This window comes from Synchiropus splendidus, chromosome 11, assembly GCF_027744825.2.
Source record: "Synchiropus splendidus isolate RoL2022-P1 chromosome 11, RoL_Sspl_1.0, whole genome shotgun sequence".
In the NCBI taxonomy this organism is placed as follows: domain Eukaryota; kingdom Metazoa; phylum Chordata; class Actinopteri; order Syngnathiformes; family Callionymidae; genus Synchiropus; species Synchiropus splendidus.
Genome location: NC_071344.1, coordinates 2385535 through 2404059, shown reverse-complemented (window position 1 = coordinate 2404059; position 18525 = coordinate 2385535). Strand labels below are relative to the sequence as shown.

Below are 18525 nucleotides of genomic sequence, written 5' to 3'. Positions count from 1 at the left end.
TCAAATGTGGGATGATAACGTTGACCTCAAATCCTTCTTCAGCCTAAATAAGAGTTCATATCTCATGCCATCTTCATTACGCCTACTAGATTTTGACCGAGACTCGTCAACAAGTTACAGTTCCACGAGTGTCCGCCAGGTGGACGCGCTAACGCAGATCATCTTCTGGAGCTTCTGGATGGTTCTTGAATGAACTCAGCTCCTCGGAGCGCATGAATAAGTGAATCATGAATGAATGAATCCAAGTCAGGTGAAACTGTTTATTCAATTTAATTCTCCGTTCAAGACTGAATTTGTTTGTGGGTCACTTTACAAGGTGAGAATAAAGGAAGGGAGAAAAAAAAAAGAACAAGCGTTGGGGGGAAATAGAGGAAACGCAATGACCATCAATCGGATAAATCATAAACAATATTGGCATATGCACAGATCATTCACCCCGGGTGACACCCAGCCCCTATCGGAGAGGTTCAGAAACAGCCCTTGCCGAATACTAAAATACTGTTTGGAGGGAATAAGTCACGTCAAACATAAAGGGACTAATTTCTACTGAGTGAATAAAAATACATGGATACATTAAAGGGGGATAAAAGCAGTTTGCATGCCTTTTTTTAAGGCGGCGTCAGTAAAGTGGTGAGTCGACTCAGCACCAGGCGGAAACTTGTTTTTTAACAAATGTAGTTCTGATTAAGTGAGTGGGTTGGGGTTTATTTCTAAGAGCAACATCAGCCACTATGCAGTTTCAGCAAGGTTTTGTGAGTTTAGGACCAGACCTGGAGCCGCTGCTGAACCTGATTCATGAAACAGCTTCACACCATCAAAAGTCTGTTCCCCCGAGAACAGCTGCGGCTCCACTGTCTTTTGACGGGTGGTCGTAATGTTATGGCTGATATGTATTGTTAGATATGAAACATAAAATCCGGAAGAATGACTCCGAGTGCTGTTCACCAAAGGCCCTGATACGTACCTTGATATCACACACTCAACAAGAAAACATCTAGCACCGTCAAAAGAACAAAAATGGAGGAGAAAAAAAATTACAAATTCTAGAATACTACAGTGAAAATGATGCGTTAAACTGCTGGGATTGGAGTTTTCTCATGATAAAAAAAAGATCTTAAATAAAACACCAAACTGGGGGACAAACGTTACATCATGCTATAGTGTTTGAGAGTCACAAACTACACAGGAGCAGGGACACGCTGCTGGAGATCTAGAATCTTCTCTAGAAGGGAGTTTTAGAGACAGAAACGTCTGCAGAGAAACAAGACCAGAGTGGCTTCCGGAGCTGTGTAACAGAAAATGAGTGAAATAAATACGTCTTGTTCTTGTTCCGGAGTTTTGCTGCTGTGACTCTTCTGAGCGACCCTGAGAGGTTGAGATGAGAGCAGCCGCGGCGGGTGCTCCACCAGGGTCGCCCCCTTCTCCAGGATTCCAAAAGTAATGAGGCAGATTTGAGAGGATTTCAGTTTAAATGCTCAAGTATTCACACGCTCCGCCTCGGTTAGCGTCGGGGTGTCGTGTTACAGGCGTGGGCGGCAAAGCTTTATGTACACTGAGATACGGTGTCAGGCCAAGCTCTCCCGAAAATGCCATGCAAATATTAGTGTTCCTTTGGTTACGTTAAAAAAAAAAACAAAACTCTACATGCATGTCATCTTTACAAAAATAAAAGTATAGAAAATTACCATTTAAATGATCTGAAAAAGTTTCCTCCAATGTAAAAAAGGTCATTAGTAATATTAATATTTATGACTTCTCTCCGTCTATATTAAAACTATAGCAAATATATTCTTCTCATCCACTATCAAGTTAGTACTGAATCATTACATTGTGAAGAGCTCCCGAGATCTCGCCGGGAAAATTGTTAAATATCAAAAGGAAAAAAAAAAAGTCTTCAAGAGGTCATTCTCAAACTTCCTTCGGGATTTTCTTGAGTTCTCTTAAAGGATCTGCATAGCGTGGAGAGGAACATGTGCAACGTGGAGAGGATTGTGGTGAAATGCTCGAACCTCTGCGGCTCCTGCACTACAGGGAGCCTAAGTGCTTTGAAAATGCACAGGTTGGATTGGTACGAAGAGAGCGCCTGACAGTCCGGGGAGCCGGGCGTCTCGCCCGCCAATGCCCCTCCAACAGATTAAAAAATAATAATAATCACATTACTTCATTTTGTCAGTTCAATCAGGGGTTCACCTCCCGCTTGCTGAGAATCACCATTGCCGGGAAAAATATATATTTCATTTTTGCCTTTAAAAAAAAAATGTAATCGTACAAGTGATGATGTGGAGTTGAAGTGCTGAGTCATCACAGAGTCCCGTGCCGACCCTGATCTGGCAGTGAGACGGGAGAAAACTGGCCTCCAAAACCCAGGTACCGCGTCACGTTTCTGATTTGTCCTGGTTCACTCAAGCATGGCCGTCGTTCGAGTCAGTAGAGAGTCGGATGAGAGAAGAAGAGGTTGTGCATAGGAGCTGGAGTCTCCTCCCGGTCCTCGGCATGTCTTGGCACGTGACATGTTTGAGGTCTGGATCTGTCTCGACGACGTCTGAGAGAGTTCGAACACGGTTGCAGCAGAGGAGAGGAATGATCTGGGTGCGATGTCGCTCTGTGGTGGACCATCTCTTCCATCCTGTTGGACACAGGAGCCAGGAAAGGTGAGTCAACAGGTGAGACGGCAGCAGAGTGATACCTCTTCCTGCAGCTTCTGTGATGTGGCTGAGAGGAATTTAAACCCACCCTGGACCACACTAGAACTTTCTTTCCGCTATGAGAACTGGCTTTGCCACAGTTTCAGCACATGGTTGACTCTTTCTTGGGGGACCCAATCAGAGCTAGCAGAGGTAGCTAGTCGAGTAAATGGAAGCGGTCACAGGCTTTTAGCTAGGAGAGCGTCTGCAAAACATGAGAAAGTGGACGCCCAATTCTCCACCGTAGGCCAAGCTACGGTGGTGTATGCCCAGACGCCCTCCTAGCTAAAAGTCTAGAGGCGTAACAGGACCAAATACCTGTTGACCCCATTGCAAATCAAGAGCATGGGTGAAAGCATCTAACACATTTTCACACAAGTCATTTCTTAAAGAGAGGAAAGGACTGTTTGTGAGGTGGACAGCCATGAGGGCTCAGCACTGGTCTGTCAATCTACGTTCCTCTGACCTCCTAAGTAACAGTAAGCAGTTTCAATGAACCTTTGAGCAAGAAATATTGGGAGTAGTACCTGGCGGTATTAGCTGGGCACCCAGGTGTGAGCCGAGCCCTGGCTGGTGGCCGGGCCTGGGTAGCCTTGACCTGCGGGCAGGATGGGGTCAAAGTTGAAATCAATGCTCTCCGCATCCATGAGGTCGCTGTTGATGATGTAGTCCACGTCACAATCCAGGTTCTCTGTGAACATGTCAATGTCCAAGTCATTGGGCAGCCGGTCCTGACTGGTCTGGGCCCAGGACGGAGGCGCGAACTGGGCCATGTTCTGGAGCGAGAGGGCCGGGAGGGTGGCGCTGGGGCCATGGTGGGGGTGCATGGTGGCGTGCTGGGCTTTCAGGGCCGACAGCTGCGAGGGGTCCTGAGTCATCCCTGAGAGGATCATCCCCAAGCCCATCTGAGAGTGGAGCTGCTGCTGTGGCCGCTGCTGCTGCTGGTGGAGGTGGTGCTGCTGCTGGCTCTGCAGCTGAGCCTGCATGGCCATGGGGGCCACCGTGTTGGGAGGTTTGGACCTCACTCCCACCACTGAGGAGCCCATTCCCAGCAGAGCCACCCCTCCGGGACTCGGGATGAGGGGGTCCACTTGACCCATCAGGACATCTGTCGGTGGAGGCGAGTCAGAGGTGAGCAGGGCTTCCAGGCTGGAGGGCACGTGGGCGCTGTAGTGGCCACTCCCCCGGGAGGCGGAGCCGGACATCGGGTTGAACAGAGAGTTGCCAAAAGTGGCTGGCTCTTTGCTGCCTGGTCCGCACTGTCCTCCGGGACCTTGGGCTCCAGTGTGTGGGGGGGTCGGCTGGAGGTTGGATGGCAGCTGATGGAAAGAGGAGAAGTTGGATCCCCGTGGCAGTAGGGTGGAGGCCGAGGGCAGCGGGGTGGGAGGAGCTGGGGGGGCTGTGCTGGGACTGGCTCCTCCTTGTTGACCAGTCATCAGAGTCAGACCATCAATGAGATCCAGCTCCTCCATGAGGGTCTCGGTGAGGGTGGGAGTCAAGCTGCTGGCGGCGTACCTTCCCAGGAGGCTGTCTTCAGGCAGGTTGTCGTCCTCCTCTTGCCCTGGGGCGATGGGGGACAGTCGTCCACTCAGTGTGCTGGCGTTGGAGCTGGTGCGGGGACGGAAGGTGGTCCACATGTCAGTGTCGTCCAGGCTTCCTCTGGAGGAGGGGCTGCTGCTGTTCACCGCCCATTTGGGAAACTGTTGAGATGAGTTGGGACTGTCTGCACCACCGGAGCCGGTGCTGCCGTCGGCCCCTCCCGCGCCCCCTAGGCCTGCTGCTCCCGCTTGCTTCTTGGTCTGCTTGGCCCTCATGCGGCTCTTCAGCAGTTTGCTGCTGTTGTCCATGGAGGCTGCCCGGCGGCGAGGAGCTTTGCCCGTCTTCCCTCCTTCTGGGTTGAGCATCCACCATGAGCTCTTGCCTGTGGACTCATTGTGGACCCTCAAGAACTTGTTGTGCAGTGACAGGTTGTGCCGGATCGAATTCTAAAAGCAGAAAGGGAAATCAAGAAAAAATGAGGTGGACAGATACCTGTTCTTCATTTCAAGAAACAGACTTGGCGTTGCTAGTTGTGCTGGAGTTGCATTAGACTCCATCATGTGATGGCTTTCTCCAACACTCGACCACAATTGATGAGATACATTTGCTCTGCTGTGATGATCACATCTCACATGTGCGATGATTAAGAAAGGTCTAGGTTTAGAAGCTAAAAAAAAAATCACTTCATTAATATAATTGGGCTATGCCAAAACTGTTATTAAAGAGTCTCATAAGTTACCATGGGAATTTAATATTATGGAGTTGGAAATAATAATTTGACTTTTGTAAAAGGTTTTCTGTGTTTAATTTATGTTTCTATCCTGAGCATTTGCTTTGGATGAAAAAACAACAACACATGAAACACAGGAGCAATAGAAAGGTTCAATCTATAAAGTGAGTTAATCCTCACAACTGTTCTTTTCCCACAGTACTCGATGTTAAATAGCTTCTGAAGTCAAGTTGTGATGGGAGGAGGGGGGCTCCAGGGGACATCAGACATGCGGCCTCACCTTCCAGCCTGCAGAGCTGTTGCTGTCCCCCTTGTCTCGGAAGTAAGGCACCGTCTTCACCATCCACTCATAGATCTGGGCCAGGGTCAGTCTCTTCTCCGGCGAGTTCTCAATGGCCTGGCTGATGAGGTCAGCGTAGCTCTGGTTCCCCCACGCGTTGCGGCGGGACGATCCTTTACGAGGAGTCGCTCCAGCAGCGCCGCCCACGCCGGCCACGACTCCACCTTCCGCCGTCGCCGCAGCCTTCTCCGGCTCCAAAGTGATTTGCTGCGGCTCGGGCTTGTCCTCGTCCGCGGGCGGAGTTCCGGCGGCGGATTCGGTTCCGTCCGCCCCCTCGGGCTTGACAGCCGAGATGTCGGGTCTCGGGAGCGGCCACGTGCAGGAGCGCGGTCTGCTCTGCGGCTCGAAGTCTGGGTCAATCTGGGGCAACGACGCCTCCTCCATGGCGATGCTCTGAACTCGAACCACTGACACCGGAACCACCTAAACCATCTAATTCTGCGGCGGTAAATGAATCACACGGACTTTCCTGACTGACAACGACAACAACAACAACAACAACGAGCCGCGGGTGTAAACAGAGGGGCCTCGAACAGAGACGTAATAATCTGGACACTCCAATGGCCTCGGCTAATCCTCAGATTGGAGATTAGGGAACCCAAATAATCTCCTTAATAGTACCTATCATAAACCTTCCGACACACGGAGAATGAAAGAGCCTTCCTTTGTTTGACTGAAACAGAAAAAGAAGCCACGAAACATCTGGATCCAGAAACTCAGGAACCAGTATCAAATTCCTGAACTTTTGTGTAAGTTAAATAACTTGATAAATAAACGGATCGCGCTAAAACAAGCCTATAATACATAAGCGATATTGTATGTAAAGAAAAAAAAGGGTCTTAATGAAGCGATAATTTCAGTATGAAACTTGAGGGTTGCACCGCAAGTCAACAAGCAGGGATTAGTTGACTACAAAGAAGCTCCAGGGAGAAGAGACTCGCTCCGGCTCCACTTGTAAACAACGCGATGTCGGGATTCTGTGTCAGCCACAGAAACTTTACCGACCGCCTTAGAAGCCTACCACACGTCTATTAATAAAAAAAAAAGTAAGGATATTGAAAGTAGATTAAAAAATAAACCATAAAAAGTATCGTCCAACTACACGCGTAAAAAGCAACTCACGGCCTGCGGTGGCCCGGACTACAAAGGGTTCACTCACACACTTAGTTTTGTCTCAAAAGCTGTCGAGTCCGACTTGAAATAAAGTTGGGAAAGAAAGGCGCTGAGGAGGATCCTCGCTCAGGGCTGCACGATCCGCCACATTGCGGCGAGGCGCATGTCACCATCTGCCATGTTCCTCCACTCCTGCCGCCGCACACGATGCCCGAAAAAGCGGGTGTAAAAACCTCCAAAATCGCGGGCGAGAAACGCCGGGAGCTTCCTCGAGATAGCGCAGAATAATCACAGGAGGTTATTCCCAGAAGTTGGAGCAATGTCGGCTCCCACTCGACAGTTTGAAAACAGCCCGATGGCCACCGTCACGTTAGCTGCTCCTGCTACTCCAGAGTTTACGATACGCCGACAAAGTCCACAAAAAACCGCCAATAACCTCCTTTAGGTAGCCGATCTGTACCAGAGAAGACTTTGATGGAACTTGGCGTCGTCTTCGCGGTGTGGATTCCGACACATGCCGTAAATTTCGACTTGTTCGGTTTTGTTTTGTTTTTACTCGAGGCGAAGACTCCCTTCTGACGTCTGTTTACCACTGTCAAGCGACTGCGAGCTGTGCGCAGGCGCCACGGGGGATTGTGGGAAACCGAGTGTTCCATGTGTCACCGCGGTAGTAAACAGCAAGGGCCCAGAACACGGTGCGAACCTTTTTATAGTGTGTTATGTAAGAGGTTACAAAAGTTTGTGCGCTCCCTGGTCCACTGAGCCAATTACTAGCAAGTGGAGCAACTAATAATACACGAGGTGTCCAAGTGGAATCTCGGAATCAGAGGTTTAGAGTCACATGCTCCTCAGTTCATGCTGTATATACATATAGAGTACACATTTCACGATCAAAAAAAGACCCTCACTGCGAGAACAAGAGTATAAAAATGGACTTTGGACTTATTTCGGTTATGCAAATACTTCAAAAAAAATATGAATAACAAATGGACCTCAAACTCTTAAGAAATGGGTTTTGTTTTGTGTAGCAAACTGTTAATTTGCCAGAAACAAAAACAATGATTTCTATGACACAGATTCTTGAATATAGATTTGGTCAGAAAATGTTGTGGCAACCATAAGCGGGTCACATAGTTTCCTGTGTTATACCTCTGCATGTGAGACAGAAATGTACCTTAGTTCTGAAGCAACTCAATTTCCTACATGGTTTTCAAGTGCTTTCAAGAATAATATCCTTCACTTTGAGTGGTATTCTCGTCTCTGTGAAGACAACAATGAATACATTTTTTTTGTATCATTTCTTTTAGAACATGGGGTCGGCCATTTTCTTTTACGACAGCATTTCAACGCATGCAGCCAGAGAAAAAATGAATTTGTTATGAATGGACAAGGAAAAACAGGAGTACCACACACAAGACATTCAGATGATCAGCATGAAAAAGATACAAATACAAATAGTAGTAGCGCCGCTATTTGTATGTCATATTTAAAACTTCAAATCTATTCAAAATTCTGCTTGAACAAGGCTACTGTTTGGATCAGTTGTCAGTTATGAAACATGTCTGGATCTAAACTCCCATGTTACAGTTCAGTCTCCACAGTCTTGAATATAGTCAGTGTATGAGCGTCCATACTGGTGACAGTTATTTGTCTGAATCCATAGAAACACATCACTGGGAGAAGAGCAAATATGTATCTAAAGGCACATTGGTAGAGGAGTAAACTCCTGCTCAGACAGTAGCATCACATTTGCAGGCCTGTCCTGAATTAACCCCACTGTGCTCTCCAGGTAATTCAGCTAATCACCAAAAGCTCATGGAGAAGTCAACAAAACAGAGACTGTAAGTGGACGCTGATATCTTTGTTTCTACTGAAATAAACCACACATCTATTGATACCATAGAACCAATGAAATACCTAAGTTAGGCCAATTATAATTTAGCTTCTGCTACTATAATAATAACATGTATAACATTTTCCTCCTTTTTAAATGCATGTTAAGATTGATGCTAAACATGAGATCTTCTATACAGCTTTAGACATTTTAAGTCGTATCATTATTACAAATTATATTTCATTATTAACTCAACACGTTTCAGAAGACGTTGGCATCATGTGTCCTACTGTTGTATCCAGGTGAATGAAATCAAAGCTCTTTAATCCAATTGGCCTTTCCCATCTGGGTGACATCACTTCAATCTGTGGACAGTTTGTTTATCTAAAGCTGCCATGAACCTAGAACCTTGGAATCCTCGCTGATACTATAGTGGGTATTAGGACATGATAAAAAGGCGCCCCACCGTTTCAGTCTCACCAGACTGTTGCCAGAGCATTATTTTATACTGTAATGTAGATACCGATCTTGCCACATAATAACAAGAGACCACTGCAGTACCTCTGTCAAGAAGGTTATGTTTTCAACAGCAATGATTTGTTTGTTTCTATGTGTCCAAAATAACTTGAGTATCGGACAGATTTGGATGAAATCTTGGGAGTCTGGCATTTGGATCCAGGATTTTTTTTGTAACCTCTTAACCACCCCTGTACACACTACATTTTGTCTTTCCCCACCATGCTACTTTGTTTTCTTAAATATTAATCAACTAGCCACATTTAGGGACACTGTCCGCACCATCTTGGAGTGATACAACGACAGTAGAGTCGTCTCAGTGAGGAAAAAAGAAGGAATGCAAGCACCTACAAAGACACAGGACCCATGCAACAACAACTCCTGAAAACAGAACAGGATAGAACATTCTGTTCAAGTTCTGAGAATCAATCCTTAGTGGAATATGTACAGTAAAGTCTCCGGCTTCATATGACATGGGAATCTGACATATATTAGAATTATTATTGATGACAGCATTGTGAATAATACTGGTAATTGTCCACAAACTAGATCAGTCATATTTCCAAAAACGACTTTCCTTTCAAGACAAAGTGTAGTTATTACTAGCTCTGTGTAATTCTATGTATTTCTCCTCTCTCTGTGTAAAATCTCAAAGGAAAATGCAAGAAAAGCTCTTAAGAGGTAAATAATACTTGATTGTTTAGGGGGTGGACTGAAGCTGGTTGGCAGAAGTTTGCATTCTCAGAGTGCTTTGCTATTTAACAAATACAATTATACCATTCCAGATTTTAAGAAATAGACCAAGAAAACAGATGTTGAAGATTCATTTAAAGAGGTGATAAAAATAAATAATTTCAACCTCATATGGGAATGACTTGGGCTCCCAAAGCCTCCCACTGGATTAAGATGAAAAACAAGGGAAGATATTTGTTTAGCATAGCATCATTTTAACAATGCTGAAGCACCTGAGAAGAAACAGAACTAATATACATTATATTTATGCTGATGGCATTTTGGACTATCCAAACAGAAGAACACAATAGATACTGATGGTCCAGTCTGTTTCTGAATGTGTGCATTTCTGTGTAAAGACTGAAGCCACGACTGTTGACCTGCCACAGCCACTTACTCCAGGCTGTTCTCCAGCCTTCTAAGTCTTCCTTCTCGGGGCCCCTTTTACTGCGCCGGTCAAATTCCATATTATTCATCTATTGACAACCAGACTGACAGCCACTGAGTTGACTCATTCATGTAAAACCTGCTTTTGTTTCTATTATCTATCTCAAAATATGAGCCGTTCAACTTCAAGTAAGTAATTATTAGCAAAATATGAAGATTCAATGTTTCTTTTTTTCTGAATCCAGTGAGAGTTACTGAATCATTGTAAGCCTTGTGTTGAATAAATACTTTGTACTTACTTGGTGGCGTATCATTAACGTAATGCTTTTGTCTTTTACAGTGTTTGAGTCTGCTTTCCATTTAAAAACATCGGCAGTGTAATATAGTGCTAAGTACACATTTATCTTTTCTCATTTAAACAATACTCGGTGAGAAACAACCGCGTTTTAAACACTGCCCGCGGAATATTGCGATTTGTCAACATTGTATTTAATATATTGTCCACCCTTCAAGAGCAGTTTACATGTTTGTTTGGATCGATGGTTTGTAGAGGATGGACTTCATCACCCAGAAGTCTTTGTTCTTGTTTTCTATGTTTACAATCAGCTGACATCCGGCGTCTTTCCGTCCATTAGCTGTCGAGCCTCACTCTCTGCGATATCCATCTGCACTCGATATTTTCACCTGGAAAACGGCTTTTGGCGGCGTTTGTTCCAAACTGAATGCTGATACGAAACAAAACATCAGATGCAGGTGATGTAGACGAGTCGAAACCGTCTGTCTGATGCCTATTTAGCCTGTTAGCTACTACGAGCCATCTTTAGCCGCGTATGCTAATGCTAAGCTTAGCAACATTCTTCACCTATCGGATCGGACCGTATTTCAACAGTAACTTGTGTTGTCGATTCTCACATGTAAGGTCGTCACGCCGTTACGTAGAACGGCTATTTAACTATTTCCAATTGTAATTTCAGTCGATTAAAATGCCCAGGTTTTGTCAGCGAAGGTCCGGTCGCAAACACGCTCGCAGTGTTAGCCACTATCTGTGATGGTGCGGAGGTTTATTTATTGACTATGTAACAATGACAGGTGTTTACGGTTTGATAGGTAATGTTTAGAAGTTGAGGGTCAGCCGTTTATTGTGAATCGAGATGTTATGTCTTAGTAAATCGACTGTGTGGTAATGGTGTGTGTTTGTGTGTACCAGGGCTCGAGCCCCCTCTCTAGCTGCTGAAGCGCCCCAGTCTACCTCTCAGCTCCTCATCCTCGGCCTTCCTTCCTCCTGAGCCATGACCAGCCAGAGAGAGCTCGATGTGGTGAGTGGACAGTTAGTGTGACAACAACAGTACCAAGAAAATAAAGATTATTTGAAAAGTACAGCGGGAGGTCAACTGCAGTGATCAGCTGTTTAGTAAATGACCATAAAGTCGTTTACCATCTTCAATATGTACAACATCCCTCAGCTCTTCTACGTCAGTGACTACGTCAGTGGGGATGAAAATCATTTTGCTCAGTCCAAGAGGCCAGTCCAACGTTCTGTAACAAGTGCATTGAGCGGAACTTAGGTCAATTAGAGCTCACTTTGACCAATTAGTGGTGTTAATGAGAGATTGGATTGAGCGACTGCTGGTTTGTCTTCTTCATCAGCCATTAGAGTCTTGAGGTAGAGCAGCTGATCTGATCAGAAGCAGGTCGACTGATCCCTGAGAGAGAGCAGACTGACATGGTGAAGATCCTTAAGCAACAGATGTTGGATAACTGTATTAGTAGAGGTATTTCTTGTTGAGTCTAAGTGAAGACAAAAACTTGCTGTTCTTGACATATTGAAAATCCTCTTGGAAGTAATATGGTACATACATTATATAGTACGTAATATGCTGTTGTTTCTGTTGTGTTCTAAAAGAAATGCATCGTAAACTTTTACGAGGATAAAGCTGACGTCTGCTTCACACAATGCTGTCAACTAATGTTTTCATGATGCCAGTGCTGTTGTCCCTCTCTTAGAGTTGCGTAAACTTTTCTTCAAGTTAAAGTAATTGAAGAGTCTAAGGGAGGTGGTGATGGTGTGAAAAGGGTGGGGTTGGAGGTAGCGTGGGGGGTGTTTCGTGGATTAGCCACTGCCCATAAACACTTAGCTGAGACAGTTCCTGTGAACGCCATCTGTCTAATCTCAGTTAAAACGTTGCCCTACTTTCCTTTCAAGGTTTAGACGCCAATTGATTGTACCCTTGTTCTGAATCCTACACTGGTCACCCCCGCCCCTCACCCCCCCTCACTCTCAGAGTAGTCACAGTAGCAGAGGCACATAAACACCAAGGCAAGATCAAAAAGCACAATTCAGTCACCCAGAAAGTCAATTCGAGATATTAAACACTCCATCATCAATCATGATGGGGGTCTTATTATTATTATTATTATTATTGGTAGTAGTAGTAGTATAATATTAATATACATAATATTATTCACATTATCTATTTATTTGCTTGTTTTGTCTTCATAGTTATAGTTGAATTATTTTTCCCTAAGTTTTTTACAAAATGTTTCTTTCATGTATGACACGTGCTTACTAACTTACTAACAAGGTAAATTCACAGATATTTCCTTCTTCTAGATGTCTACACTAAATGTACAAATGTAAGCTCCTCATGTCTCCATTAGTCACATGAAGTCACTCCGCCCAGCATCGGAATGATGTCTGTTGTTTGGTTGGAGGACCATGTGACTTTTTTGATACAGGATGTTGCCATGGGTTAACAGGCAGATTTGCCTTTGTTTTCATTTTTCTGGGGGGATGAAAGGGATGGGGTCCAGCCTTGTTAATGATGACATGGGTATGTGACCCCACATGGAGGTTATTCGGTTCAGAGGGGGAAGGGGAAGGGAACACAGGGGAGGATTGTATTTGTAAACAGATCAGAGAGTGGGTCGTCCCACCCTGACGTCACGCCACAGGGTAGTGTCCCTTTGTTCTCTACTGTTATACGTGATGCATAGAAATTGAAGTCACACAAATACTCCTGTCACTTCGACAAGTGACTTGTGTTGAACTCCTTTGAGTTCTAATGCTGACAAACAAAAGCAGTTGTATGTTATTCAACGAACAACCCACCAGTTGCAATTGCTTTTCTGTAGACTGAAGTACAAATACATGAGTTGGTTGCTTCCATTTTGGTAATGGCCCACATGGCTCTTTGCTGCCACGGTGATGCTTTACTCCTAAAAATTAATGTTTAGAATGGCTAGATTTAATTCTGTGTTAACAGCTTTACAGTCATGACCGAAGGAGGAAGCGGTTCGATGGCAGTCTTTATACTTGAGACCTTTTCTCCGATTATGCTCATTTTTGCTTTACTGCAGTTGCCCTCATACTGGAATTCAGTTGTGCGGTGGTTGAGCATTGGAATTCCTGAGCTCAGCAAATTTCGTTTTGTCTAAGAACAAAGATCCTGAGTAAAACTGGATCAGGCAGATTTGTGTCGATACTTGGTGAATAGTGGAAGCATCTCATCTGAATTAATATCCTGATGATTTCCTCTCTGTGGCTGGTGTCACTCCCTGAATCCCTTTATTGAATTTGTTTTTGAATTCGTATAATGAAGCCCTTCTTCTGGAGACCTCCACATACACAGGGACACCCCCCCCTCACAGCTACGCACTGGCCATGTAAATTTAATAACATGGCCCAGAGCTGTCTGGGACACCTGGGGTTATCGCATTAGTCCAGTGGCCCATAGAAGAGCTTGCTGCACTCAGGAACTAAAGGGCCAGTATTCTCCCCCCTCAGCCCCGCCCCGCTCTGTTGTACTCTCCAGCAACAGGGGCTCAGTTTGGCGTGGGCCCGCGGTGAATGAAGTCCCCGGTGAAAGAGTGGATATCTGCTGTGGAGAAATCTAATTAGACTGGAATGCCAGAGTCCTCAGCGCGTCACCTCATGTCTGCGGAGGTTAGAGGAAGTGGGGAGATTCCAGTTGTGCGGCCGAAGCCTGTGCTTGACTCCAGCAACAAGCGATTAGCAATAACATGTCTTGTGGTTTGATGTCCTAGGTGCACCTCCGCCTCATCTTGGTCAGCGGTAAAACACAAGACTTCACTTTCTCCCCTAATGACTCGGCGACCGACATCGCCAAGCACGTCTTCGACAATTGGCCTGCAGGTACTGTATGTTCTGCTGTGTTCAGCTCTTTGTTTGCTGTCATATGTTTCATGTGACCGTTTAACCTGTTTCTCAAAAAACTACCACGTGTCGAAACCGTCCTGCTGTGCTCTCTTGCAGTATCCTCCCAAAATACATGTAGATGTTCAGTTTATACCTCATACACATCTGTGTTTGCACCACCTGAGGTGCGACAAAAGACTCTGATTGGTTCCTTTCTTCTTAAGTATGATAATGGAATAGAACAAAAGTTTGTCGATTTGACTTGGAATTATTGATCATTACTGACAGGTTTGAAGAGTGTGAAGCATCACCTCTTGGTTGAACATAGCATTTTTGTGATTAATTTCAAGAGCATTCCTGGACTTGAATCCAAAAGGAGCCCTCTCAACAAAAATACACACCCAAGGCAAAATGGGGAGACAGTTGAATGTTTGTCAAATAGGCGTGCGTCTCGGCTGGCGCCAGCATGTGCCGCATGTTAATGGATGTCAGAATCTTCTGGGACTGAGTGATAAAAACATCAGAACCACAGGTCTGTCTTTTGCAATAAAACCTGTCAATTATACAAAGACTGAAGACAAAGATAAGTCCCTGCTATTGCGGCTGCATTTGTAAATTAGTTTTTATTTGTGCGTTATTACAATACAAACACTATTTTCAAACGACGGACTGAGTGATAACCATGTGATGCATAGCTTATGTGTGTGGTCTTTGTTTCTGACTCTATATTTTACTCACCAAGGATGGGAGGAGGAGCAAGTCAGCAGCCCCAGTATACTGCGCCTCATCTTCCAGGGCCGCTTCCTTCACGGCAACGTGACCCTTGGAGGTAAGACCCACCTCACGGATGAGCACTTTCTCATCTATAGTCTGTGAAAAACACTTGTAGGATTCTCATGAAGTAGGTTTACATCTGTTGTGGTTGTGGACAAAAACAAAAGTTCTAATAAAATGTATTCATTTCCACTCTTCTGTGGACAGGATTGATAACTTTGAAGAATTTTTGTTAAAGGCCATATTTAAGGGTGAAATGGTGGCTGGGACAATGACGGTCTGAATGACCTTCGTGGCTGGTGGAGTCGTTTTGGTTTGGTTGTTGAACCTCTGCCAGTTGAGCAGCCAGACTTCTGCTCTCGTACCTGCTCCATTCATAAACACTTTATCATCAAACCAAATCACCCACAGAGTCACTCGAACTGTGTCACATGCTTTGTTACAATTGAACATGAAATCTGTTGTGAGACAAGACTCCATGCCCTGTTATGAACGAACAGCCATTGCATAACCTGCCAATGTCCAGGCTCGGTTGTTCATAAAATAACTGGTGAATGATTTAACTGGAGTTCTGCTACAGCACATCTGTAAACATGGAATAAATACATCTGTCTCACCATGAAGCAGCATTTAGTTTCAAATCCTTTTGTAAATAGTCATATCTTCTGTAACACTTTTTGGAGAATATCTCCGACTTTCTAATCTCATGTCACAGACTGTGGTTAGCATCGCACTCATGATGTCATCTCATAGATCTTTTGTCCGGTTAAACGCAGCTTTCGCCTTCCCCAGTCTCTGGATCTACTTTTGTGTGGAGCGCTCAGTTTGCCCCTCGTGTGTTGAAGGACCATTCGAAAATGTTTCTGTGGATTTTGATGGAGATTGATGGTGATTGCTCAATGAATTAGATTAGACACTTAGCTCTTGGTGCCACAGGCAGCTGCGCTGCATTAAACAAACCAAACTACAAAGATAGCCGACATCTGTAGCTCCAATCTGAGCCACTCTATGAAGCATGTTTCTCTCAAAGTCTGGAGTTCATAGTGATCGTAAACGTCCCACCTGGTCGAAGGGTGAGACAGAAAGTGATGCTGCTTCTGTGCGTAGTGACAGGAGGTCTGGATCAGACTGGAGCAGTGGGTCAGATAATCTGTCTAAGTTACGTCATTCACAATGGCTGCCGCCTGGTGATGTCAGGATATGCAACTTTGGGTCACATTTAGAGAACATGCCTTCATCTCAAACCGTTATCAAGTCAGCACCTTTAGAAGACGTGATGTCAAAGTTTGAATATTTCATTTCATAAAAACTTAAAAAGGTTTAAAAGTGTACATGTTCTCTGTCCGATACTGGCTAGAACTTTTCAAGGTCATGTTTGGTACAAGATGACATCAAGACCATGTTTAGAAAGATGAGAAACTAATGTCATCACATGTTGGGCAGCCAGTACAGACAAAGAAGCCACTTGGTGCTCACAGGAAACAGTGCTGTTCCCAGGATGTGGAGTGTAAATCATCTCTGCTGTCCGCCTCTGAACTCTGAGACTTCAGCTGGTCATTTCCTCTTTGAGTCAGACTGCAAATCACCTTAAGCCTGTCAGGTGAAGTTTCCCGTCTGAGAGGATTTGTCGGTGTATTTATGATACCGTCGATCACTGCTGAGTTGAGGATAAACTTTCCACTGGCTCATGAATGTTGAAAAAAAAAATATGACTGGCTTCATCTGTCTGGACGCACAAGCCTGTTGTGTCTGCTGAGTGTATTACATGAGGCATCATCAGCCAGTCAGCAGCAAATACAGTGGATTATCTTCAATATAACCAAATGAAACGTAGCTTAGCTCTCATACTCCATGGAGAGGAAACATGAGGTTCTCACGCTCACTCAGTTCAACTGTTTAAAGTCAATTTGCTGTAGGTAGTAGGCTGTTTTTATACTAGTACTTTGTAGTGATTGACAGCGAGAAGGGTCGGAGAACAGTCCGGAGACAGTGAAGTCGTAAATGTTTGAGTCTTGATTTCTCAATGGCTAAACCTTGAAACGGCTGCAATAATCAGACCATTGACCTCGTTCCAAATAAGATTAAGATGTTTATGTCAGGTTCTTATGAACATTGTGTCCCATATTGTTTATAGTACAATCTCCATTTACAGTATGTCGTCCCTGCTCCACGCTGCTCCTGAGGTCATAGTCTGCTGGTTGTCTCAGTCAAGATGAACAAACCAACATGAGGCTGAAGGCGTTTTTCACATGTCTGTCTCTCTTCTCTCCTGCTTCCACAGCTCTGAAGCTGCCTCCAGGCAGGACGACTGTCATGCACTTGGTTGCCAGAGAGACCCTTCCAGAGCCCAACTCTCACGGTGAGGAGCTTCTCTCTCTGCTTGCTTTCTGGTCGACAGTGGGCATCACACATCGACGCCAGATGGATGGATGTGAGGTTTTCAGTTTTTCTCCCACTAATTCCTTGTTTTGCCCTCCCAGGTCAGAGAAACAGAGAAAAAACCACAGAAAGCAACTGCTGCCTCCTCTTGTAAATGCCGACCCCTCATCCTTCCATAAACCCACACACACACACACACACACGCACCCACACACGCACACACGCACGCACACACACACACACATACATATCCACTCACACACACGCACACACACACACACACACACACACACACACACACACACACACACACACACACACACGCACACATGCAGGTTGAACTCTTGGATAGGATTCGGCTTTTTGTGCCAACATAGTCAACATTTTTAACCTAAGGAACTAGGCGGCTTCAGATGCTAGCTTTTCCCTCACGGACCTTCTCACCGCTGGACGTCACCGAAGCACCAGTGGCACCAAGCTCTTCATTGAAACGGACGTTCCTGTACGGATGTGAGGGCTGTAACCTTCCCTACTAGTCACATGAGTCGTGTTAACCCCTCACTGCACTTAACCCGTTGAATGGCAGGTGTCTCTCATGAAACCTTAACTCCCATCATGGACTCTTTGGTGTTTTACGGGAGAGAGTTCAGCGAGCCCATGTGCCATCCTCCGCCACACCAGGACTCTGCTAGGCGTGTGTCGTCACATGCACCTGCTCGCTATGGTGTGTGGACCAATAGAGGTCGGACTTGCTCGGAGGGCGGGGGGTTTAATGTGCCATCCGGTGCTGAGTCAGCACTTGGACTCGTCTGCCGCAGACTTGTGGGCCAGTTACTCGCAGACAGAAGCAGTAAAGGAAAACATGGACTGGAGCCCGACACGGAAGCTTCTCCCCAACGGATGAAGATTTGAAAAAAAGGATGTTCGGGTGCTGATGCTGTCTTTACTTCTTGTTTGCCTTTTATCGTGGAATTCAGTAATATCATTAATAACGAAATTTAAATATCGATTTTTATCTCGTGTATAGGTATTTGTTGACTTTTAGTGCGGGTGTGTGTGCGTGCGTGAGCGAGGCGACCTCGGAGAGCTATTGAGGGCATGTGGTGTAAAAAATAAACAAGGTTGCTGCTCTGGGAGCCGTTTCTTCAGAAACTTTTTAATTCCTTCCATCGAGTGCTTTGGTTTGTGTTTTTGTCTTATCAGTGTCACTGCTATGAAGTTTAGTCCGTATGAATCCATGTACAAACTAAAATGCAATGTGGTCTATATCAAAGCTTGTATCATAAATTAATAAATCTTTAAATAAGGAGCCTGTGGCGAGTGAGTCTGACAAGCCTGCTT

General features: G+C 45.1%; 2 protein-coding genes across 2 annotated transcripts; one reads left to right on the top strand and one right to left on the bottom strand.

The window, feature by feature from the left end:
* Positions 1-234: 234 nt before the first annotated feature.
* On the bottom strand, positions 235-7031 carry foxo4 (forkhead box O4). Its single transcript, XM_053879049.1, has 3 exons — positions 5234-7031; positions 3212-4669; positions 235-2626 (listed from the first exon to the last, which is right to left on the bottom strand). Exons 1-2 carry the CDS (start codon positions 5675-5677, stop codon positions 3221-3223), a joined length of 1893 nt encoding a protein of 630 aa, XP_053735024.1. The 5' UTR covers positions 5678-7031; the 3' UTR covers positions 235-2626; positions 3212-3220.
* A 3450-nt stretch (positions 7032-10481) lies between these two features.
* On the top strand, positions 10482-17519 carry ubl3b (ubiquitin-like 3b). Its single transcript, XM_053879172.1, has 6 exons — positions 10482-10628; positions 11083-11191; positions 13920-14028; positions 14774-14860; positions 17087-17164; positions 17286-17519. The coding sequence occupies exons 2-6, from the start codon at positions 11165-11167 to the stop codon at positions 17336-17338; spliced, it is 354 nt and encodes a 117-aa protein (XP_053735147.1). The 5' UTR covers positions 10482-10628; positions 11083-11164; the 3' UTR covers positions 17339-17519.
* Positions 17520-18525: the final 1006 nt, after the last annotated feature.